We start from the raw sequence: 26,332 nt of genomic DNA on the forward strand, positions 1-26,332 counted from the left end.
AAAACAGTGAGTCTCACAAATTTATAAACAATTATTTGTACTATAAAAAGTCAGCCATTATGACTATAAAGACAAGATGTTTTAGTACATTACTCTTGTTCCATGTGTCCCACGAGGCAGCGACTGATGAACCTCGTTTTCTCTGGGACGAAGGGGGACCATCTGCTAAAATGCTCATAATTTCAATGAAATAACTGAAAAAAACGTCAGCCTCAATACCTTAATGATTTAGAGAAGATCTGCAAAGAGGAGTGGGAAAACATCCCTCCTGAGATGTGTGCAAACCTGCTGGCCAACTACAAAAATTACAATAAGTACTAAGTCATGTTTTGCAGAGGGGTCAAATACTTATTTCACTCATTAAAATGCAAATCAATTTATAACATTTTGACATGCGTTTCTGAGACTTTTTTTGTTGTTATTCTGTCTCTCACTGTTCAAATAAACCTGCCATTAAAATTATAGACTGATCATTTCTTTCTCAGTGGGCAAAAAGAAAATCAGCAAGGGATCAAATAGTTTTTTCCCCCTCACCGTAATTTAGAAACTGTATCAAAAACATTGGTATCAGCCTGTAAACACCAAACTTACACATTTTAAATGGCAAACAATAAAAACTTCCTCCAAAATCAGATCCCACTTGTTCAGAAAGCACATTTGGTCGACTCTGACATAAATAAATTTAAACCGTTGATCAAAAACAAGCTGGGTTTGAAGTGTAAGTTAGCAAAACTGGCAAATGTAGCCAGCAGCGTTCTTTCACCAATCCTTATTTAAAAAACATCTGTTTAATTTTGTCTGTCTCGGCAGTGAAGCTACACACGTGGCAGAACATTTCTTTAAATGTGTATTTCTTCATTATGGCCCTTTCTATAAGTCGGCATACATCCAGTAGAAGTTCAATAAAATGTATTTTTCTCAGTTCTCCAGCCTCTTAACTAATGTGGATGGTACAAGTGAGAAACAAACAACTGATTATTGTTAAAAGTCTTTACACGCATGGAGGGAGGAGCTTGGCAATGGAGTAAGCTGTGTTCGACATGTGCTCCCGGTAAGCCTCTTTTTCAACCGAAAAGCGTAAAGTGTAATACTTTCCATGCAACAGTAAACTATTGCTAAACTTCGTCGGATAGTGGGACAAGTCCACGGTGGTGCCCTGATGGACACAAGGCTGAAGAAATTTAAGTATACTGGATCCTCCAAAACAAGGCCCAATACCTCCTCGGACCAGAGTACTGCCAAGAGCCCAACTAAAGCGACCCCGCCCTCACCTGCTTCGGGAGAGATGGACGTGGTGGGCTTGAAATCAGAAATCCTTCTTTCTTTGAAAGCGGACATCTCATCGGTGATAAAGTCAGAGCTAAAAAATGCCCTCGCTGATGACTTCGAAATGCTCAAGAACGAGCTGAAGGCGGTGAAAACAGAGATCATAAACAACACCGCGGCGCTGAAGTCCGAGATTGACCAGGTGAAAGTTAACATCAAAGAGGTTGAGGGGGGGCTATCGGCATGGTCAGATGAAGTGGCTACGTTACAAAAAACTGTGAGTGAGATGAAGGCAGAAATGGCAGAACTTAAAACGAAGTGTGAGGATATGGAAGGGCGGATGAGGAGATGTAACATAAGAATCATTGGAGTACCCGAGACTCCCGACACCAGCACTACAACCTCTGTATCAAAGCTGCTAACTGAGGTGCTGGGGTTGGATAAAGAGCCGTTGATCGACCGCTCGCACCGGAGCCTTGGACCAAAGAAGCCGGGCGGAAAACCTCGCGCCATCGTTGCTAAGCTTCATTATTACCAAGATTGCGTCCAGATACTGCGACGCGCCCACACTCGTGGTCCGCTCCGTTTCAACGGGGAACCAATTACTATCTTCCCGGACTACACGGCAACTGTGGCTAAAGCTCGGGCTGCATTCACAGAGGTGAGGAAGCTGCTCCGCGACCGACAGGGAGTCCGGTACGGGATTCTGTTTCCAGCGCGTTTTCGGGTCACGTACAGAGGGGAGGACAGGGACTTCACTGACCCGGACAAAGCTATGACCTATGTCAAGAACAATATTCTCACATCAACGGAGGCCGCAGAATGTACATGAGACTGATCATCTCAACTGAACACAATACTTCTGTCGACCTACGGGTATGGTGAGCGTGTGTATATCATTGTGCCAGTTGACATCAGGTACAAATTCATAGCACAATGTTTACATTTTCAATATACTATAACTGTTCCACTTTCTTATTGATCAGGATGACCAGCTTGAACTATGTGCATATAGGCTGACATACTATTTCATGTCTAGCCTACAGTTACTACTAAAGTATTGGTTTGCTGTTTTTGCTTGAAGGATATCCCGAGTTAAAATGAAAGTAACGCCGTTTCAGTTCCTGATTACTATCATTATGGTTTGACTGGGTCGGCAAGAATTGGCTATTTGTAAGAGCCCTTACACTTGATACAATGTGGAGGAAGTCAATGCTATATAGTCTTGATACTTGGCACAATCAATGTATTTTCTCCCGAGAATTATAACTTAAGTTTACTGTGCATCATATCTAGAATTGTATTACTTTACACTTTACTAATCCTTATTTTCTGTTGGAGGCTCGACGGGAGCCCGAGTGCTTGGCTTTATAATTCCCAACCACAAACACTTTTTCTCCGAGGGTTGTTGTAATCACCTTGTTCATATGGGTGATAGGGGGTGGGTAATTACTGGACCTATCTACGAACTGATACTACTCTGCCAGACTCACTTTATTTATATTTGTTTGTTTTTTGGGGTTTTTGTGTCTTTGGGTTTCATTCATGGTGCTCGCCTCTCTGTATACACAATATGGCCAATATAAATAATACTAGAGGTTATGACGGTTGCCCTGCTAACTTCATAAGTTGGAATGTTAAATCACTAAATCATCCAGTGAAATTTAAAAAAGTATTCTCGCACCTAAAGCAGCTCAGTGCAGATATTGCATTCTTACAAGAGACCCATATATGTTCTTGTGATAGCTCTCGCCTGGTCAGGGGATGGCCTGGCCAGGTGTATCAATCCAATTTCTGCTCAAAGGCTAGGGGTGTCGCAATTATGATAAGCAAAAATGTACAGTTCACGCCATCTCACGTGCAAACTGACTCTACTGGGCGATATGTCGTTGTGGTAGGGAAATTGTACTCGCTCCCAGTTATTTTAGCCTGTGTTTATGCCCCGAACTGGGATGACTCTACATTCTTCACCAATTTTTTCTCTCACTTACCAGACTTATCATCACATCAACTTATACTTGGTGGTGACATTAACTGTGTACTCTCTCCTCTTTTAGATAGGAGCATTTCTAAGAGGGTATCCCTGACAAAGTCAGCATACTCTATCCAGCTCTTCCTGAAGACCTATGGCGTAGCGGATGTGTGGCGGTTTCGTAACCCCACCTCTAGGGCTTACTCATACTTTTCCCCGGTGCATAAGACGTATTCACGTATTGATTATTTTTTCCTGGATAAAAGAATTCTGCATCTCACGAAAGAATGTGATTACGGGGCTAGGGTCATCTCGGATCATGGTCCCTTAATCATGAAAATGTACATTCCTAATACACAATCTACACATCGTTCATGGCGGTTTAACCATCTGCTGCTGTCAGAAGTTGACTTCACTAAGTTCATATCGTCTGAAATTAAAATGTTTCTCGACATTAATCAAACCCCAGGGATGTCGCCATCTACTGTTTGGGAGTCGCTAAAGGCATATTTAAGGGGTCAAATTATTTCATACTGTGCAAATAAAAAAAGGGCCAGTGCTGAGCGTATTAGGAAATTAGCAGATGAGATATTAGAGTTGGATAGGCTGCATGGCCGCTCCCCATCAGTAGATGTAGTTAAGAAGCGCTTGTTGTTACAGACAGAGTTTGATCTCCTGTCCACCCGACATGCTGAATACCTTATTTCCAAATCAAGACAAGGTCATTATGAACATGGGGAAAAGTCTGGCCGTGCGCTTGCTCACCAGCTGCGCCAATGAACTGCTAATCAAACCATCCCTGAAATTAACGATGAATGTGGTTTAAAATGCACTGACAATGAGAAAATCAATTCTTGTTTCAAGAAATTCTACCAGCTATTATATACTTCAGATGGGCCCACCAACCCTGCTGTCCTAGATGACTTTTTTAAATCCCTGACAATGCCTTCCGTAGGGGTAGAACTCTCGGCTGAACTGGAAAGGGATTTCTCAGTTAAGGAGATAGTGTCAGCAATTGATGCCATGCAAAGTGGCAAATCCCCAGGGCCAGATGGCTTCTCAACCGAATTTTTCAAAAAGTTTTCTGACCAGTTATCTACTTTATTATTGTTAGTATTTGAAGAATCTCTCGTCACCAATTCTTTGCCCCCAACCATGCGTCAAGCAGTCGTCTCTTTATTACTTAAAAGAGATAAAAACCCCTTAATTGCAGTTCTTACCGCCCTATTTCATTGCTGAATACAGATGCAAAGATTCTAGCCAAGATTTTGGCGCGTCGTCTTGAAAATATTATCCCCTCTATTATTTCATCTGACCAGACAGGATTTATAAAAAATCGTTATTCATTTTTCAATATCAGGCGTCTACTTAATATCCTTTATTGTTCTACTCCGTCCGATCCTGGAAATATCGAGGTGATGCTGTCACTCGACGCTGAAAAAGCGTTTGACAGGGTGGAGTGGGACTATCTTTTCAAGACATTAGAAGCGTTTACTTTCGGCCCTAAATTCATCTCCTGGATCAGACTCCTATACACGCTCCCAGTGGCTGCGGTACGCACCAACAATAACTTATCCTCCTACTTTGAGCTGAGGCGGGGTACAAGGCAGGGGTGTCCTCTTTCGCCACTTTTGTTTGCCGTTGCACTTGAACCACTAGCATTAGCCCTGAAGCAGTGCCCCACCATTAAAGGGATACACCGGGCGGGTTCGGAACATAAAGTGTCACTTTATGCGGATGACATGTTATTATTTATATCTGACCCCCTCTCAAGTCTTCCTGAATTATCTATTCTACTCACAAAGTTCGGAAGAATATCTGGTTATAAAGTTAACTTTCAGAAAAGTGAACTTATGCCTATCTCTCCTGTAGACAGATCATATTTTGGGTAATCCCTTTTAAATTTAGTCCTAAAAAAATTAAATATTTGGGTATATGGGTCACACAAGGACCTTTTTAAGGCTAATTATTATCCCCTCTTAAGCAACCTTAAACAAGACCTGGAGCGCTGGGACCCTCTGCCTCTCTCCTTAGGAGGGAGGATCAATACAATTAAGATGAATATTCTCCCTAAATTTCTATATTTATTTCAATGTCTTCCTATCTATCTAACAAAATCCTTTTTTTCCAAATTAAACAGTCAGATTTCATCCTTTATATGGCATAAAAGGCAGCCCAGGATTAATAAAAATATATTACAGAGGCCCCGCGAAATGGGAGGTATGGCACTTCCCAATTTTATGTATTACCACTGGGCCGCAAATATAAGAGCACTACTGTATTGGTTGAGAATTGACTACACGGATGTCAATAGTACTGAATGGATGGTGTTAGAGAGGGCATCCATTGGATCTACCTCTCCTGCGACTTTATTATGTTCCAAATTGCCTTTCAAACAGCCTATTTCAGCCTTCACCACTAATCCAGTTGCTATCCATTCAATCAAAATCTGGAACCAGTTTAGAAGGACATTTAATCTCACTGATCTCTCGCTTGTTACACCATTGATAAAGAATCATACGTTTGTTCCATCAATGATGGATGAAGCTTTTAATGTTTGGGCAAGAAACGGAATAGGTACACTATCTGACCTCTACATTGATAATAGGTTTGCCTCTTTTACACAATTGCAACAGAAATATGGTCTTCATAAATCACATTTCTTCAGGTATTTACAGCTTAGAGGTTTTGTGGCTTCTAATTCTGACTGTTTCCCGTGGAGTCCTTCTGAAACCCTACTTGAAACAATTTTGAAATGTAAAGTTGACATAAAACAGGTAATAGGCAGAATTTACACATTGCTCAATACACATAACTGAATAGTCTCGATAGCCTTAGAACCAAATGGGAAACAGACCTAGATGAAACGATTCCGGAAGAAATGTGGCAGAAAATTATACAGCGAATCTACTCTTCCTCTATATGCCTCAGACACGCTGTGGTTCAGTTTAAAATAGTGCACCGTCTCCATTGGACCAAGGATAGATTGTCTAAGATTAAGACAGGTATTGACCCTACTTGTGAGCGGTGTAGGCAGGCTCCGGCCACACAGCTGCACATGTTTTGGCTATGCCCTAAGCTACACAATTTTTGGCAGTCCATCTTTGAGGCATTCTCTGGAATATGTGGGAGAATAATACACCCATCTCCTCTGATTTCACTGTTTGGCGTGGCTCCGGTAGATGCCACCTTTTCTGGGGGTCAATTGAGCATGATGGCCTTCTGCTCTTTGTTGGCTAGGAGGCTTATCCTGTTTAAATGGAAAGATGCTCTCCCCCCAACATATGGCCAATGGATTAGGGAGGTCATGAGCTATGTTCACTTAGAAAAAATTAGATACACTGTAAGAGGGTCCACTAGAAAATTCTTTGTCATTTGGCAGCCATTTATTTCCTTCGTAGAAGGCATGGCAGCTACTAACATATCTATGTAACCCAACTATGTGTGCATATTTTTTTTTTTTATGTTTTTTTATTTTTATTTATTTATTTATTTACTTTTTCCTTCTCTTGTCGGTTGGTTTGTGCGTTTGTTGCTACTTACTGATGTTGTGTCTTTCTTTTGTTTACCTACTTATTTTAATTGTATATGTATGAATCTGCCGGGATGTATGGAAGTTTACTGGGGGTCCAGTCTTTACACGCGCCTCTCATTTTTTAACTAACTTTATAAGTTAGGAATGAACCCCGTTCCTCCACCAGATATTCCCTCTCATAATGTTACTGATGCACTGGTACAAAAGCAGTATTTAATATTACAGCTGGTTTGAGATCATTTTCAGTTAGACACTGGAGTTAATTTTCACATTAGACACTGATTGTTTGAAAGTCTGAGACTGTGCGTCCACTCATCTGCCCTTAGTTTGCTTGCCTAGTTTGCTCAATTCGTGGTCATTATGTTATTTAGTCACATACACTCAACAGTTGAGCCTAGAAAGCCTAATATTGCTGTTTGACATAACTTCAAACTACGCCAAATACATAAAAAGGTCTGTCCTCAGGCATTTATTAGTTTCTTAATCTGATAAAAGGAGAAAAGAGTTAAATCCCCTGAAACTACTGTATCTCTGAACTCTCTCTTTAACCAAATAACACACGTAGGTTAATCGTAGGCCCACCTCCCACTTGAAAACCTTTAGATCTACAACAACGTGTCATACTTTATAAATTAATTCTGTGTCTTGTATGTAAAATCAATCTGGAAACTAGTTTCAGACAAATGTAGTAGGAGTAATAAGTACAATTTTTCCCCTTTGAATTGTTGGGGAGTAAAAAGTACCTCAAAATTAAACTTAAGTTCAGTCCACTATACGTAATATTAATATTTGTCCCATTTTGCTGCCACAGGCACCTGCAGACAGGCTTCCAGTGAGAGGACACCCGCAGCGGTCTGCTCTCAGGTGTCAACATTTCTAATCAAATGAATGGACTCCATCTTGTGGCAGACAGACGGTACTGACTAGTTCTGCTGCAAGCTGTAGATTAAAGGCTAAATCTACTGTACGTTGTTGTCTTAAATTGCCAACGGATTTATTTCATTAGTGCCTACTTTGCAGTGGTGACCAGCCATACTGACAAATCTCCAACCACACACACACACACACACACACACACACACGCAGGGGATCAACGTCAGCCTCTGATTGGCTTTAATGACGGGAGAAGGCCGTGGATTTTTTGAATACTTACATACATACTCAGTTTTGGGCCTTGAGATGTCACTCAAATGTTGTTCAGTGTTTAGGGATAAATAATCTGTATATTGATAGACAAAGCTTGAATTTTGGTTTTAATCAGAACCTAGTACAAAATATGGAAAAGTTTGTTGCTGTAGAAATGCTACAAAATCTAGATGATCACATGACCTGCATTGCAATGATATTCATTCAGCTGCTCAAAAAACAAAAGAAACAAACAACTGTGTTTTGGACCCATGGTAATTTATCTTAAAAAATAAAAAAGGTGAAAGGTGAAATCAATGTCCGACAAAGTTGTCAAGTGCAGTAAAGATTTAAAAACATCTCCAAGGAGAACTCTCTAAAATAACATTTTGGGTGGGGAAACAAAAATGCATGTTTGACAAAAACAACAAAGCGACTCGGTGACAGCATTTAATCAGCAGCTGCTGAGTTTCACAGCTGATTAGACTTTCCCTCGTGTGTCCCTGTGAGCAAAGCTTTTTAATACTTTGTAAATCGGCATGGTAGATTTCCATCCGTTATCACAGATTTTCCTGTTGCACCTTCATACCGCCGACGCCTCCTCGACTCTCCGTCTCACAGAGGTTCCTGCAAGCCCTCAGCGTCTCGAAGCGGTTTTCGTTGCCGCCGCAGCCGCCGTACCAGAAGCGGGAGCATTTACCCTGATCTTTGTCAAGAACCACATTACGGTGTAGTTCTGGCAGCCGCCGAGATCGGCCGGAGGAAACAGGCGTCTGGATGGAGACAGGACAGAGAGATGAAGGCGTTACACTGAGTACGTCACTCAGCAGCTGCTTTATAGGCTCGTTTCTGGGGAACAAGTCTGAACCGTACTCGGCGCTCCTCAGTAAAAGTGGGAATATGCCGGTGTAAAGTGGGAATACTCCAGAGTAAAGTGGGAATACCCCACTTCACAGTAAGGAGTCATGCCATTTTGGCGATATGTGGGTGCTCAAGGTCTGATTTTATATAGAACTACCAGTTTTTCTCCCAATAAGTTGACATACAGCATATTACAATATACATTTCAATGTTTAATGCTGTAAATAAATATGTAAAAAGACAAAATCATTCAATAAATGTCTTTGAAGTGCGTGAATAAATCCAAATTATAACCCTAACCCCGGGTTGTCAGTGCACATGTGTAGACGTAGCGTGTATGTGTGCAGTGCCAGTGGAGGAACACTTGCTGAAGAGAAGGAGCTCCAGCTTCACCAGTGTTGTGCCGAGTTGTCCGCACCTCGCGGGACTTTCGGGTAATTTATCACCGTTGATGAACCACATAAAGAATATTTTTTGTTTTTAAATAACCGGCTACGTGAAATACACCCGTGGGGAACCGTGTATGCAGTTGTCGGCAGCAGTAATGCACGTAAAACTCTGCACAAAACCGGTCAATGGCAGGAGAGAGAGCGCCTCAGTTTAGCTGGAAATTTACAGTAAGTTGAATGAATAGAGACTGCAGCTCTGCAGCTTCTCAAGATCAAAGTCAGAATACTAAACCATAAAGCGGGGATACGCCACGCCACGCCACCGTAAAGCGGGAATACGCCACAGTAAAGTGGGAACAGATCGGTGGAAAGTGAAAACTGAAATGACGTGCAACGTGAATCAGAGCGGTTCAGTTTTTACCTCTGGAGACAATGCTGGCCAGCTCCGGCTTTGACAGGATGTTTGGATCTGTAAGACCAGAGGTTAGTTAATTTAACACAAGACTCATCCTGTCAATCTGACCATCTTATTGTCAAACATGTCAGTCCGTCTCTTAGTCCTGTCTGACTTCCTGTCTCTGGCTCCCAGCTCTCAGCCTGTTGGTTCCCCTTCAGGACGTAAATGTTTAAAAACTCCTCACAGATATATAGTTTCATGAAATTTATGCTCGCTGTAGTTTCTATCAGGCAACCAGGAGGAAATAGTGCATCTGCTGGGGATTATTTTCATGTGGTGCTCTAGTGGGTATTTGGGGCAGCAGGACGGTGTTTGTGGGACTGAGTCAGAATAAACTACATCTCCGTTTCTGGACAACAGCAGATCTCCATGGCTCAGAGGAGACATCAGTCTGCAAGACAAACACAGGACTACAAATATCACCAGACTGATCTTTTCAATGATGCAAATTCAAAATCATGGAAAAAAACCACAAACACCCTGGAACTCTCAAACCTACAAATCCCACAGACAGGTTTAATAATCTGAGCTCTGCATACTAATATTAACTTCAACAGGATGATTAAATGTTTTCTTGTTTGTTATCTGAAAGGGATTCAACTTCTCTCCCGTATCACCTAAAACAAACCATAAAATATATTTACAGAGTGTGTTTGTGTGTTTAAGTGTTGTGCGAGTCACCGTTGTGGTTAGTTTCTGAGTGTAAACTCCAGCCGTCTCCTCCGGTAAAAGTGTCGACGACATCTAGTTGTGCAGACTGAGTCTTTCCTCTCGTCTGTTCCTGAAACTCCTCCACCAACTCATCCGCAAACAGATCATCTGCCGACCCCAGACTGGAAACACAGCAGCCAAAGCCACAGAGTCATGGTGATATTTTTCTGAACACAGAATATGTAAAAGACACACTGATTCTGTTGATAATCTGTTTTTTGCCGTCCGTGGTCACATTTTTCAATAACTTAAATAAGAGAATCTGATCTTTCTTCACAGCCGAGGCACTGAAGGAACCGACTGATTATTTAAAAATCACCTGGTAATTTTCAAATAATCAATTTGCTCGCTTTTATAAAAACTTTTTTCCTTGTAGCTCTTGCTCCTCCCACCTTTCTTAACCACTTTTCCTTGACCTCGATGGAAAACGTCATGAGGAAAGATGTAAAGGAGAATCCATAAGCACTTAGGAAAAGAGGACCGCGGGGCTCAGAGAATCCGACTGCTCTTTTCTAAGCAACGTAATTATGTGATGGCAGATGTTACTGACGTGACCTGCCGTGAGCAAACTACCATGTTCTAAAGATGGACTACAAAAAGCACATCTCTGACACTGTGCCCGTGTTGTTGCAATGCAGGCCATCTAAAGGTGGACAACGCGGTGGAAATTATTACTTCAACTAAGATAGCAGAAAGGCCTGTAGGGTACCAGTCACCAAATAATGGAAAGGGTTGTCACATTGAGAATGCTTGCTCACACTCACCCTCCTGCCCATTTTTATCAACATGAATCACAATTATTGTATGTAAACAGTGTTTCCCACAGAATGACAGCATAACTGTGTCAGCATCTGTGACTTGAATAACATTAAGGATTTTGCTGAAGGCTGAAATTGGCTACGTAACGTGAGGCTACACGCTGCTACATTATCCTCACTTTGATCACGTTACAAGACCAGTAACAGCTCGCATGGGTCTCAGTTATTGTTGACAGTTTAAGATATGCATATTAGCAAGTTATGGTATAAGAGAGAAAAGGCTTAATAGCCAATGGTAACTTAACTGGTGATCAACATCCTTTAGCCTATCAGTCATGGTCAGTGATTTCTTTTTTTATTGTAGAAAACGCTTTATAGCTTATTTCAACAATCCGAAACATAAATGGTTTTGAAACAGCATCAGATTACAGCAAAGCCAAACCAAAAAAAAGAAGGTAATCCTGAGTCTTATTCAAGTATCATAATGTGCGACTGTATTGCAAGGATTTTGCCAAATGTGGTCAATGGATTTTATCGTTTGAGAACGTGACTCAATCGCTTTGCCACTGCAAGGAATTGTGAGACAGTATTCTCTCATTTCCTTTTGTAAAGGATGGTCCAGTGTACCCTATGCTAAAGGAGAAAGCGGGCATTGAGACTTAGACAGCATGACATGTTCATTTGATACTTGATCACTTGATAGCGAGTGTAGTGTTGCCATGGCACGTCTAGACGCCGTTAACCACTTTACGCAGGCACTGTGAGGGAAAAAAAGCCACTGATCGTAGATAATCCACTCGTGGTTCTGCGTCAACTGTGCAAGAGCCTGGCGACCAACATTTCTGACATGTCAAAAATTCATCCGACTGGGCGATATCTACAAAATTTCCATTGGACGATGTCTACAATGAAACATCGGGATGGACGCGGGGTGGCAGCAGTCGTCTTATGTTCATGTGTTCTCGTACAAACTTAAAAAAAAATTGGAAGACTATTAACTTACGTTACATTCGCGGTGGACATTTTACACACAGACCAGGTAAAGCAACAGTGAACACACAGAGCACAGATGTTGGTTTCAGTTGTTTGATAGGCTGCGTCATTAATAGCCCAACATGCGGCTCACCTGCTGCCGTGATAACGAATCGTGGGTGGAAATATACAGAAAAAAGATGGGTTCACAGTCGTTTAGGCAACTTTATAAAACATACTGCTGATGGAGAAAATGGAGCAGACGGTGGGAGAGACAGAGAGGGCGGGGAATGGACGTTGGCATCGTCTATCGGCCCAACCCTAGTTGTCGGCCCTCGCTACCCCCTTTCAACCCCAAAGATAATTTGGCCTGACTCTAAAATGTGTCGTGAGGCTTGAAAATCGGGTCGGAAACGGGCTGAAATCGCACAGTATAAACCCAGCTTTAGTTTACATGTAATCGTGTGAGCAGCATGTCATAAGTCATACTTAGTGTGACTAGGACACGGAGGTCGCATTCTCAGTATTGTTTACAAAAATGTGGAGACATAAATTACAGATGGTAGATTTTTTGATTCAACTGCTTTAATGCAACAAAAAAAGGAAAGACAACTCTGGCAGATAGCAAGACTTTGCGCTGGAGATTTTGGACCCATGACCTCAATATTTCTGAAATCTTTACATTAAAAACAGGTTCAAACACAGGTTATATGAGAAATATAGAAACCAAATCCAGCCCAGTTTTGACCTAAAATTCTAGATGTAGTTTGAATTGCAAACCAAATGAATGCTTCCCGGACTCCTTCTCATTACTGAAGCTAAGATTCCAATATCATCGTTGTCTTCCCATGAAAGGGTCATGTCTGTATTTTTAAACCTGGGTCTATTCTCACGTGTTGGTGTATAAACGACAATCAGGTACACAGAGTTATGACTTCGTGCGGTAGACGCTTTAGCTGTTTTTAACAGGAAACTCTCACTCAGTTCTCATTCTGATATCTTGTGAGAGGCAAGTTGTTGCAGGAAGATGAAAACATGAGTCCAAGCTGGAGAGAGGACTTTGTTGTGTTGGAGTAACGTTGGGAAATACAGTCTTGCTCGCAGCTCCTCTACGTATACAACAAACTCCTCTCCCTCATAGACACTGACGTTTTCAAAGGAATACGTTGCAGCCACTGCCGCCAGTTTGTGCCGATTAAATTAAATTATATACAAACTTACCTGAATTTAGTCCACCAACTTGTCCGCATCTATGGCCTTCTGAACTTCAGACACATTCTGAGGCAACGTTGGCTTGTTAGTAGCACGTTAGAGACCTTTTCTTTTCTTTCCCAACAACCGACTGATTCGCGCAGAGCTTGGATGCCACAGTTCGTGCGCCGCTGACAAATTAACACTTTTAAGACCCCGTGGTTAACCTGTGTTCTTCCTGCTCAGCCTTGTGGGCCAAAATGTTAAGTTTGTGGTGTAAAGATGTAAAGTGTGAGTTACCCGTTTAAGAGATCTACTTCTTCCTCTGTCAGCCGCCTGCAGGTCTGTGTTATTGCAGGAGGAGGATACGTGTTTATGCCCTCTGAAATAAACACAGGACAGATGCATTCATATTTGTTTTTACAAACAATTAAAAAAATGTATTTAAAGCTGCCCCTGAATAAAAGCTGGATGATATTCTGGACATTTTAGGAAGCTGATGACAGACTGTTGGTCTAATCTAATCTAGAGTCTGGTCTTACTGTTGAGGGCGGAGAGGAAGACTCTGAAGAAGCGCTGGGCGTAGCCCTGCTCGTCGGCCTTCAGTCTGCCGACGTGGATCAGGTGCTGCTGTTCAGGCAGACTGGCCAGCTCCTCCACCTGCGTCTGGTTGTAGCGATCACTGATAGTCACCACAAACAGCGCCACCCCCTCACACTTGGCCTTCTGGGAGATGTAGCGCAGCTTGGCTCGGTCCCTGTAAGCCGTCGTGGTGCCCACCACAGTCAGCATCGCCCTCCTCCTCCGGGGCGTGGTGGCCTTCAGCAGCACCTCCTGCAGGCAGAACTCCAGCGTCTGTCCCAGCGCAGGGGAGCCGCTCTGCTGCTGCATGTTCTTGATCTGCCTCTTCATCACGTTGGCGTTCTGGTAGTCCAGCAGGCCAAACTCCGGCTTGAGATTGCGGCTGCCGCTCTGCTGGACTACAGCCACCCGGGCCCGGTTGCCGGCCCTGCGCGGCTGCGGGCTCACGACCAGCTGCTCCACCACAGAGCCCAGCAGCTGCTGGACGCCGGCGTACTCATCAGCCTGAATCTCCCTGGAGTCGTCCACCACCATGACCAGGTCCACGTCGACCTCCTGAGGCCTCGGGACATCCTGGATGAAGGCGCACTCCTCTGAACGTTTGCAGGGGTCTGAAGAAACAAGAGAGTAATCATCGGGAAACCAACTGGTTAGGAAATCGCTCCTGATGTGACTTCAGGTATCTGTCTTTGAGTTAAACAAACTTTACCTGCCTGGTCTCAGTTTAAATTAAGTAGTTAAAACTATGAGGAACTCCGGATTCAAACCAACAACCGACCTCGGAGTCAGACATTTTGGTGAAGGTCTTGTCCAACTCTGTGCTGGAGGTCAGGTAGTTAACAAGCAGAGATTCACCTGGTGGTAGAACCCATTTTAAAGCAAAGGACTGTGAAGGGGTATCAAACTTCTGAGCTCCACAGGAACATTTAAAAAAAGACATTGTGGAGCCTTTGATTCCCAAAAAGCAAAGCAGAGTTGTAGTGGTTGGGATTAAGTGTGCAGTATGCCCGAAAAAAAATCAGAAACTGCTTAAGCCATTAAGGGACGAGTTAATGTCAAAATTCCAAAAACATGACGGTTCTGGTTTTTTCTAGGTACAGTGCAGCGACGGCTCCACCATCGTGTTTGGAAACTGGGGTGAAGTTAGTTTAATATTTCATATTCACCAATTTTCACGGATGTCACGTTCAACAGCTCCGTGTCAAAACCTTGATTTCTCCTAGTTGGAGAGCTAATTCAGGCAGACGTTTCACAGTTTGATCACCTGAAAATCACCAAAGATGACGATGCAGTTTGTAGCGCTAAGAACTGAATGTCTGTCCAACGCGCCTGTTACAATAGGACAAGTTAGGGACCGTCTGAAAAAAGCAATACGTGCCAATATAGACCGTCACCAGTCTTAGAAAGTTATTAATTAAAACAATTTCACTGGTATTGGTATCTACAAAGTTTATGCTATCGTGCCATCCCTACTGTTTACACATACAAGGAATTTGCTCTGGTGACACACATAAACATAAATAAACCTTAAAATATATAAAAAAGTTCATGTCTGCTGCCAAAAGTTTTATTCATTGAAAGGATCCAGGCCCCATTAGAGTCAGCACCTCCAGGTCTGAGGTCATGGTACTCTGGTTGCCCCCTTTTAGGTCGTAAACAAGTCGCTGCCCCAAGTGAAGGAGTTCAAGTATCTTTAGGTTTTGCTCACACGTAAGGGACAGAAAGAGCGGGTTGGTTGTGAGCTCTGTATCAACATTTCAACCCTAAACCATGACAATGAGAGGTCTGGGGATAGTGAGAAGATCTGCAGCCGCTCTTGAGTATTCTTGGCAGGGTCTCTGGGTTCAGCCTTCTTTTCAATTTAACCTCCCTTTAATCTATGTGTAAGTGCAACCTGCAAAAGCCAAGCATGCAAAAATGAACTATGACAATATCACTACGGATGTATATTAAATGTTAAAGCGAGCACGAGGCTCAATGCGTACCGTAACAGATTGCACACATCCTGACCCTCCTCAGGTCAGCAGCCATGTCCTGCCCCAGCACTGTGAAGACGTGGTTTTCCGTGTCGTCAACCTGACGTGAAACAGCAGCCGTCACCATTTATCGCTCAATGTTTTATTACTCTTGCCAAAAAGAATATTTCACCAGAGGCTGAGAATAGTGTTGGTAAGATGCAGCCACTACAACTGATCCATCTCCAGACTTATACTTGTTACTAGGCCTCGCTCTCCAAGATAATGATTTAACTGACACTTTTAAAGCACAGCTGCAGTTTCTTAATGCTGAAGACAAGACGGCAGATTTAATTAACTGAAAAGGGAGGCTAAGTGCAAAAGAGAATTGGGATCAATTTATGTCTTTAAAGGCCAAACAAGCATGGGCACTAATAATCTGATGAAACAAACATTATAACAACACTGGCCAAACATGTGACGTGCGGTAATACCAAACCTGAAGTGAGCAGCAGGGCAATCCAACAATTGCTTGTTTTAACTCATGTACTGTGTCATTTTCACTTTGACGTTGAGCAATAGGAGCACAGAGAGCTCTTGTAGCTGTCAGGCGGAACAGTGAGGTTGGTCTCTAGCGTCTTCTTCCTCATCAATAACACCCCATTTGCACCTGGTATTGAAATCTATTTTCGGATTAAACGGGATCAGAGCTCGCCTTTGTGTTTACACTAGGGTTGTCGCAATAACCGCAAAATTGAAATACCGTGCTTTTGGCCAAGCCTACTGCAGAGCATGGCAAGTACCGCAACACTAAATTAAAATAATCGAGCTTCAAAAGTTCCACAACCGTAACGAGCTCTGTAACGGTTCAAGAACGGAGCGCCAAGGGCTGTACTGACCTGACTTAAAACTTGGAAGCTAACTTGGCGTTAGCATATTGCGCGGCTAATGTGGCTAGAAGGCTCGCCGGGGTTGGACAAACGTTCTAATCCTGAGACACATTTAAGAGAAACTGCTTGAACGTTAAGACTCATTTGAAGCTCACTAACTAACGAGCGTAGCGTGTCGGATACCTGCAGCTGTTTTTCATGTTGCTTTCTGTGGAAATTTAGTCATAACGTTAGCAGGAGCCGGCTCAGGTGTTAGCTTTGTTAAATGGAAGCCCATTCTGCTCCGCTGTGTGTGTGCGTGCGGGGTGTAAATTGAGTTGACAGACGTGCCCTGAAGGTAACGATATAGCTACGTGTGAAAAAGACACGGTCAAACTACAAAAATGATTTTGCTTGGCAATGTTGTGTAACTCTGAAAAGCACCCAGCAGCGAGATTGCTCCGCTCGCCCTAGTTTACACTAGGGGTGGGAATCAGCAGAGGCCCCACGATACGATATTATCAAGATATTTATGTCACGATACAATATTATTGTGATTTTAAACATACTGCGATATACTGCAATTTATTTCCCAACTTCAAATTGTGTCCCCAAAAGAAACTATTTTTCTCATGGACTGAAAAAGCAACTGATGTTATTATAATAGCACCAAAAACATAATATATAACCACAGAAAACATCACGATACTATGCTGTATCGATTTTTCCCCCCACCCCCAGTTTACACCTGGCATTCGTTGAGATCAAATCTCTGTTGTCTGGAGCAAAACCTGTGCGTCAGTAATTTGAGTTGGCCTTTAATCAGATAACGTGTCTGGATATAGATGGCATTTTTATTTTCCAGCTGTAAATGGGGTGCTGCGTGTGTAAAACACGTCGATAAAGATGATTAAATTAGTCAAAGTTAAATGACCAACGTAGTTTGCCATGTCTCTCAGCCACATCACAGTAAGAATGTCTTTCTCTGTGATTCTCTAATCAAGTGACCATCTTAAAGGGCAAAACTAGACCACAGTCTTGATATTTGAATTACACGCTACGGGTCACAGGTCAGTCTCGGGGCCTCAGCTAGTGAACCGATGAATCAAACCTACCGCCATCGCTCGACTAACAGCCGGCTCGTTCCTCAGAGAGATCACTGCCGGGAAGATGTTGCGGGCCCGGTACTCCATCATGGCGGTCACAATCTCCGAAGCGTCCTGTGACGGCCCAGTGGAGAAAAAGACGGCCACCTTCCTCAGCCTGCCTCCTGAACGTGTACGTTTGAAGAGGTTCTGACCCACGAAGCGCATGGCGGCCCCCAGATTACGCCTGTTGATCGTCCTCTCCGGGCGATGTTCTTCACAGCTTCGATCAGCTGGTTCTTGCGCCGGTAGTCCTGGAAGCGGATCAGGTACTTGGTGTAGGCGCTGTAAGCCACCACAGCGACGCGAGCGCCCGTCGGACAGTTGGTCTCGGCGATGGTGATGTCCTCCAGCAGGGAGAGGAGGGCGGCGCGCTGCCTCTCGAAGGCTGCGGGGGACACTTCGGCGGACATGTCCACAGCGAACACCAGCTCGGTGGGGTAGGCCGGGCAGGCTGATCGACCTAGAGGAGGTAATGATGTTGAGAAAAGTGGAGAATAAAGTAACATCCGTAAATACAACCCAAAACACCAGAACTACAAATGTGTGTCCAGACAACCATTTTTAGAGGTTGTATTCAAAGTCAACTGAAAGACGCGAACAGTGAACCAACAGAAGTGTCATTTCAGGGCCAGTGAAGACACACAAACTTTCCAGGTTGTTTAAAGTGAATAAACTTTAGAGACAATTTCAATTAAGCAAAGCATACTTAAAAACAATAACAAGAATGTTCATGGTCACTAAAACCTGCTTTCACAGGGTGGTATAATGTGTAAAAACCCCTCAAATTTTCAATCACGAGGCGTGAAGTCTGTCAGCCATCGCCCATCCTATGCAATAAAAATAAAACAATGCATTCCATATAAATCACAGTGAGTTGCTTAAGAAACCAAAGGCAGCAGGGAAAGGGTGCTTAAATGTACTGGTTCTGCATCTTGGCACATTGTACCTTCGACAGAACGGAATTCCCTGCACAAAGGGTGGCACGGATCGGCCTGAATTTTCTGGGAAACCTAGACCTGAAATAGGTGGGGAAGGCCGTCCCTGCGATCTTAGTGCAGACCTTTACAATGCATTGTAGTCTGTTCCGGTTCTTTACTGAAAGTATCGGATCTGAATGGAGGAGGGAGCAACGTGAGTGAGACCCACGTGTCTGTAAGTTTATGGATAAACTATAAACTGTTCATCCATCCGTCCATCTTCTGAGGTTTTGGGTCGCAGGGGCAGCAGGCTGGACAACCGTCTTCTGGCTCCTCCTGGGGGATCCTGAGGATTTCCTTTTCCAGATGAGGTATATAAGCCCTCCAGGGAGTTCTGGGTCGACTCCAGGGTCTCTTGGCAGTTAGACGTGCCGACAAAACCTCCAAAAGGAGGCGCCCAGGAGGATTCTGATCAGACGCCCTAATCACCTCAACTTCAATGCAAAAGGAGCGGCGGCTGATCTGCGAACACCCCTCCAGGAGGTCTGAACTCAGGCTGGGTTTGGGAGGAGGCTGTGGAGACGGACTAAACTTCTATTGTTATAAATAAACTGGTGAAGTGCAGAAGTTACCTTTCCCAAGATGATTTTACTCTTTCGGCCTCTCTCCTGTAAACCTTAGAGCTGAAGTCTTGTTTCTGTACTTACCCTGTTGTTCTGAGTGACAAAATAGAGATGTACGTACCGTGGCAGCATGCTGTGTGGAGGAGAAAAATAATATTTAGAGTTACAGGAGCAGTGCACACATTTGTTTTCACTTTGACATTCCAGAATAAATTGACAAAAGTTTGTTTTGTATCTTAAAAATACAACAAATGATTACCTAACTACATGAGGACAAACAAAAACAAATGTCTCCTGAGACACTTACGGCAGTTGTCTCTGATGTAGGTGATCAGCTCGCAATCCTGAGACAACAGGACAGATGTTGTGTGTAAAGAGAATTCATGAAGTTGGCAGGTGAGGTGAATTTAAGGTGGACTTACAGACTTGCTTTTGCCTCCAGGAGGACCTCTGGGACCCTGGACGGAAGGAAAGGAGGCATATTGGTGAACTTGACGGTTATTTTCAGTCATATCATTTAATACTGGGATTATCCAGAGAGGGATTTCAGGTCAGGCGCCTTCTGATGCTGAAACAAGAAGCCTGATATTCAGCTAAGCTGTTTACGTTACATCTCCCGCTGCTCTGAGAGTAAAGGCGGTGGGGTTTTCATTTTCACTGACGATGAAGATTAAACTCCAAATGACAGCCTGAAATACGATTCTAATTCTGAACTGCTGTGCAAAAAGGGACAACAACAACGCCTTTTTAGTATAAGGAAACTTGCCAAAGACCATACTGACATGACTCTAATGACACTGTTCTACAGAGCTTTCAGTGAATCTACCAGCCGCTGGCGTGGCAACCTTGGTACCAAAGAGAAAAATGCCCCGGCTAGGCTTGTTAACACGGCCAATAAGATAGAGGGAGTTCAGTTCAGTCGTCTGAATTATAAATTCATTAAGCAGGGGCTTACAAAAGCAACGGCCATTTGCTCAGACAGTGCCTAGAGCGTACACCGTTACAGTCTGGCCTGAGCTTAAAGGTCCCTGTTGCCATGAAAAACAGGTTTCAGAAATCCTCCATCCCTGTCCCCATTCAAGCCTCCAATGCCAACAGCAGAAGGAGGTAACCGCCTTATTGATGTTAGGTGGAATAATGCTCTTATTGGTTTAAAAATGTGTTAAACTGTAATGTACCTTATCCGAGGCATTTCAAACATATTTTATCTGTAGTGCTATAGTAGTGCAATATATCTATTTGTAGCACAAAATATTGGTGGTGCAACATATTTGTAGTACATTATAGCTTGTCCATTGTGTTGACCTCGAGGTGGCTCAGATGCAAAGACTAAAACGAACACACAATATCTCGTTGGGTGGTGCTCAAGGTTGGATATCATTTAAAATTTTACGATACCAGCACTAAAACCAGTACCTTTAAAGTGATACAGATAGAGTACTTTATTCGATACCTTGCATACTGTTGAAGCCGTAGTAGCTGACTGGCAGCCTATCATTTATTTTTATCGGTTGTTATGAACAAGCAACGTGATCTATTTTATTTTTTCTTGTGTCAAATAACTGTTGGATAAAAGGAATCGGAAACTGTATCAGATCCTCCTCATCCTCATTAGTTCATCCTCACAAAAGCCTTTAACTGACGTGATGGCACGCAGAGATCGATCGGTGACAAGTGGTGTGAACAGCAAATAAAAATGTACAGAGAAGTGTTCAATGATCCCAGAAGATGAAACCAACGGAAAGCCGAGCTCGTGCTGATAAACTGCCTGAGATGCAGCCGAAGGTGAGCGGCTGTTAAAATGAAGTTATGGCATGTGCTTTGTACCATCTGCTACCTTGTGCGGTTGTGGTGGACATTTGTGAGTCGCTTCAGATAAGCTGAACGACCCGTGGTGCGTCGGTGTAAGATATCCGGTGAACAGGTTTACTGCTGTATGTTCTTGTATTCTAATGTTTGTCTGTGTGACATTGTCTTTGAATGTGGGACAAATGATAAAGTGACTGATTGATTCCCACTCACATCGTGTCCTGGATGTCCTGGCTCTCCGGACCCGCCTGATTCTCCCGGCCTGCCTGAGTTCCCCTGGATGTATCAGACCAAAAAAAAAGGAGTGATGAAGCAAAAACACAATTATCAACAAAAACTAAAAACACAGGTGAAGTTGTCACCGACCCCTCGACCTCGGTTCCCATCACGTCCTGGATATCCTTTGGTTCCCTTCTGACCTTCCTCACCCTAAACACATAAACATGCACAGAAACAGGAAGTCATCGCTCATGCCTGAACCATGTGGACTCCTTCTTTGTCATGTTTTGGCTGTGGGGTTGGACTCACCGGCAGACCAGGGTAACCAGGAAAACCCGGATCTCCCTGTGAAGAAGGAAAGAAGTAATAATCTTTGCTTTTCATTTTGTTATTACAGAACAGTCTTTATACAAAGGTTGAAGAAGACTGATCTGAATTCTATCATGTTCTCCATCGTTCTAGCTTAGACTGGGGGTCTTTTAATTACATCACTTCCTGGTGTGTCTTCTACTTCTTCTGCAATGGCAGCGAGTGGAGAATTAGCTCCATCAGTCAATGAGCTCGTGTTCATGCAGCAGCGGTAGTAGATGGACACGTTTACATTTTCTGTCCCCAGATTTCTGGGAATTTGATAAAAGAACTTCATTAGGTTAAAGGTCGGCTCTACCTTGGAACCTTTGGGTCCTGGAGGTCCAAAACTGTCTCTGCCATCCTGACCCTGAAACAGCACAGACCGCATCACCGATTGCATTTTATATGTTTATACACACAGTCAGTATTTACAAACTCTGATGTTCAGCTCCTTACCGGCGTTCCTCTGGGCCCCTGTGGTCCTTGAGCACCCTTAACACCCGGATCTCCTGGTTGGCCCTTCAACAACAACAGACATTTTAAACATTTTCTGTACTCAACTCTGTAGCCAAGATTTTAAGAAATCACACACACCTGACATATTTTTGATTATCCACCATTTAAGCATTCCTGTTTGCCTAAAGACAATTTGTGTCTACTCTCAGAACGTAGAACCCAACCACCAAATTACCAGAAATATCAGAGGTGCGATAATGTCCCTGACTATAATAACCACATTATCTGGACTTAAAATGATGTGTTGGTGAAATCACAGATAAAAGGCACAGGAAACGATGTCACACACCTTCTGTCCGTTAGGGCCACGACGTCCGGCTGACCCCGGGTCTCCAGGTTTTCCTGATTCACCCTGCAGGAAAAACCAACAGAGTCAAAGCAGGAAGAACAGATCTGAAACTACCAAACGGGTCACAACCAAGCAGGAACCTCCGGGTCTGAAAAGTGACGCCTTAAACCCGCGTTCTCTCCAGCGGCTGCAGAAAGAAGTGTGATTGTATAGAAGTCTGTGAGAAAATGTTTCTACTTCTCAGCTGATTTATTCCCTCAGTAAACACTTTCCTCCCCGACATTCAGAACGGGAATAAACATTTTGGCCTTGTGACCAAAACTATACAGACTATTTCGTCAAACTTTAGTCATTAAACTTACTAACACATTCTAATGATGTAAATAGTTTTGACTGGTGAGTTATGGCTAAATGTAAATCTCGCTGAACTTGTAATAAAGCTCAAAGTGATAAAATGAATAAGAGTACGAGTTGATAACTGAGTCTCGGTGTATTTAATACTCCCTCAGCCCTTAAATAATGATGTTAGCTCTGTGCAGAAAGGTCAGTGAAGCAAACTGAACTGCAGTGCTGTAATTACTAACAGACTGCCAAAAGAAACTGCTGATGAATAAATATCAAGTGAAATAAAAACATGAAAAATGTTTTGTGGTTAGAAAAAATATCTAATGACTGCTGGCCTGAAATTATTACCACATTTTACCACATCTGTTCATGAAAACAGCAGAACACCTGATAACCTGTGTAGTTACTGTAAATAAAGCGTTTCCTAATCACGTTCTCTGATTACACCTACAGACCCTACAGATGTTTAATCAGATTGTCCGTCCGACCTGAGTCCAGTTTACATTCACTCTGTGTCTATAATATGTTCACTGAAAGGGTTTTTAACCGTAGGCAGATAAAACAGGACGATGGAGATGTACCGACCTGAGGTCCAGGAAAGCCAGGGTTTCCTTTTGGTCCACGATCACCGTTTTCCCCTCTGCTTCCCTGCAGAGACAACAAAAACTTTAGGTTTGGGACAGTGTAAGCCCATACGCGTTCAGGTTATTACGAGTATAATCTCTGTCTGTACTCTTAGTCTTGTTATATCCAGTATGTCTGAAGATATACTCATTGTTAGCATTAATGTTTACAGCAGCAAAGTAACTCAATAACTTTATCTGACATCACAATTAGCGAGTGACGTTTAGAAAGATCATCAGTCTGTATCAGTCCCTCCTCCTCTGTCCTGGCTGCAGGTAACGTTACCAGGGTAGAAGGAGGAGCAGCTGGTTTGTCTCAGCCAGCAGCTGAGTTTTAAAGACTACAGACCAGTCTGTGCTCCAGACATTTCTATTTAGCTTGTTTTTAACATTTGGCTAATGCCAAGCTAGCGTTAGCTGTGCTTGTTAAAACATACAGGATGAGCTACTGAGGACACAGATGATTAAATCAACCCTTTGCACATGTTTAACGTTACCTTACAGACAGGTGTACTGATAAAGTATTGTCTTTTTACTTGCAAAGGTTTTATTGCACATACTTACAGTAAAGAGCGTAGCTGTCATCAACTAACGCTACAGTAGTTTGGAGCTAACGTTGGAGACTCTTGTTTGCCTAAAGACAATGTGTGTAATCACAGAACGTACAACCCAACCACCAAATGACCAGAAATATCAGAGGTGTGATAATGTCCCTGACGAGTAGTTTGCACTTAACCCTCACCGTATTCCACCGCGACAGCGCAGCCTCTCGCTCTGCTGCCGCTGTGTGTGTGTGTGTGTGTGTGTGTAGGAGCCAACAGAAAGCAGGCAGAGACACCCGCCCGTTTCAAATTAAATCAGACTTGATGCTAGAGACATAACATTACACCATAGGACCGGCAAGTCTCAATAGCACTATCGATAAACTCGAACTGTTGAGATTATTTCTTAAGGGGCTTTGTTGATGTAACAAGGAAAGGTAAGACCGGTCTAGCTTGCAGTAATTTAGCTGACCCCTAAGTGTTTATCTGACATTTATGGCTTTAGGGTATTTCTCACATGTACTTGTCCTGGTCAAGATGACAACAATAGACTGATTAGTTGGAGACAGTAGCTCAGACGTCAGGCTAGCAGATATCAGTGTTAATCAATCTTACAAGGCTGAGTCCGATAAGAATGTTTACAAGAACTCGCTGGCTCCACAGATTAGAGTACAACTCATGGATAGGGAGAGATTACAATATGACGAAGCATGGAAGTCTAAACATCAGATAGATTAGGTGTTCTAGGTGGAAGCTAATAGAGAAACCTACAGGCACTAGGGGGAAGACAGAAACATAAAAGGGACCACAAGATGTAATCCTTAAGATTTAGTGTTGGCATTTGACGTGTTCACATGTTGTACGCTGGCACTGTATCTCCTCGGCCGGGCTCAATAAACTAAAATTGTAGCCCTGACCCTGGGTCTTCAGTGCGCATGTGTAGGCGTAGCGTGTACGTGTGTACCAGCTTCACTGGAGTTGTGCCGTGTTGTCCGCACCTCGCGGGACTTTCAGATTATTTATCACCGTAGAACCACACAAAGAATATTATATTGTTTTTAAATAACCGGCTACTTGGAATAGACCGCTGTCAGCAGCAAGGCATGTTGTTTTCTTAACTTCGTGCACTGTATACCACAGAAACAAAACATTTATACAGCACACGGCACAGAAGAGGGTAAAAAAACTCCCTAGGGAGGTAAAGCTGGCACGTCCAGTTGGGAAGAGGCCTCGGGGAATAACAGGACTAGGTGGAGAGATTATATCCCCACAGTGGCCTGGGAACGCGCCTCAAGATCCCCCATCAGAGCTGGTTAATGTGGCTCAGGAAAGCTGGAGCTGTCGCCCCCTCGACCCCAGACAAGCGGCTGAAGATGGAGTGACGGAGGAGAGAAAAAAAAAACTGGTGGGAAAACTTTTGGATGAGACGTTGGATGCAAACATAAGGGCAACCACAACTCTACAGAGAGTTCATGGCGACAGAGAGCTTCATCAGAGCGAGGTGGACTGTTCCTTTCATTTGTTGATCTGGCTTCATGTTCGCATGTTGTTGTGTGATCACTCACCTGTGGGCCAGAAGCACCCGGGGGGCCCCGAAGTCCTATTGCTCCCGCCTGTCCAGGTAGACCCTGCAAAAAGACACAGAGAGTTCAAACAGAGCATTTTAGTGTGTAACAGATATCCAGATCTTTGTTGTTCCTCTCTTACCTTCTCACCCGGCGGGCCTCTTCTTCCATTGGGACCCTGCACAGCAGAATAATGTGTTATTCGCTGCATGCTGCTTTGCTTGGCTGAGTCACATACAGGCTAGGTAGGGCGTGAACACTTTCAGATGTGACAGAACAGGGCTGGAACCTGATGTCATTCAGAAATTTATTGACGTTTTACATTTGTAAAAATAATACAGCACTTTGATGTATAATCAGTTGAGAATAGCAACTACAGTGAGGGTAAAAAACTATATGATCCCCTGATGATTTTGTACGTTTGCCTGCTGACAAAGAAATGATCAGTCTATAAATTTAATAGTAGGTTTAATTGAACAGTGAGAGACAGAAAAACAACCAACAAATTCTGAAAAACGCATGTCAAAAATGTTATAAATTGATCGGCATTTTAATAAATAAGTATTCGACCCCCTCTCAATCAGAAAGATTTCTGCCCCCCAGGTGTCTTTTATAAAGGTAACGAGCTGAGATTAGCAGCACACTCTTAACGGGAGTGCTCCTAATCATGTTAGTTACTTCTATAAAAGACACCTGTCCACAGAAGCAATCAATCAGATTCCAAACTCTCCACCAAGGCCAA

The 26,332-nt window shown here is 43.2% G+C and overlaps 1 protein-coding gene across 1 annotated transcript in view; it reads right to left on the minus strand.

Annotated features, from left to right (window-relative positions):
- Positions 1–8,160: 8,160 nt before the first annotated feature.
- The window catches only part of LOC119898160 (collagen alpha-6(VI) chain-like), a 63,214-nt gene continuing 45,042 nt past the window's right edge, over positions 8,161–26,332 (minus strand). Inside the window, 20 exon segments of the mRNA XM_038712344.1 lie at positions 8,161–8,671; positions 9,570–9,617; positions 10,287–10,438; positions 13,538–13,619; positions 13,780–14,430; positions 15,805–15,895; positions 17,759–17,994; positions 17,997–18,251; positions 19,453–19,464; positions 19,639–19,675; positions 19,754–19,789; positions 21,354–21,416; positions 21,507–21,569; positions 21,669–21,704; positions 22,027–22,077; positions 22,167–22,229; positions 22,516–22,578; positions 23,446–23,508; positions 25,591–25,653; positions 25,733–25,768. Coding sequence (XP_038568272.1) covers positions 8,622–8,671; positions 9,570–9,617; positions 10,287–10,438; positions 13,538–13,619; positions 13,780–14,430; positions 15,805–15,895; positions 17,759–17,994; positions 17,997–18,251; positions 19,453–19,464; positions 19,639–19,675; positions 19,754–19,789; positions 21,354–21,416; positions 21,507–21,569; positions 21,669–21,704; positions 22,027–22,077; positions 22,167–22,229; positions 22,516–22,578; positions 23,446–23,508; positions 25,591–25,653; positions 25,733–25,768 — 2,151 coding nt within the window. The 3' untranslated portion in view covers positions 8,161–8,621.

This window comes from Micropterus salmoides, unplaced genomic scaffold, assembly GCF_014851395.1.
Source record: "Micropterus salmoides isolate LMB-PRFRI ecotype aquatic unplaced genomic scaffold, ASM1485139v1 Ms_hic_scaffold_11, whole genome shotgun sequence".
Taxonomy (NCBI): domain Eukaryota; kingdom Metazoa; phylum Chordata; class Actinopteri; order Centrarchiformes; family Centrarchidae; genus Micropterus; species Micropterus salmoides.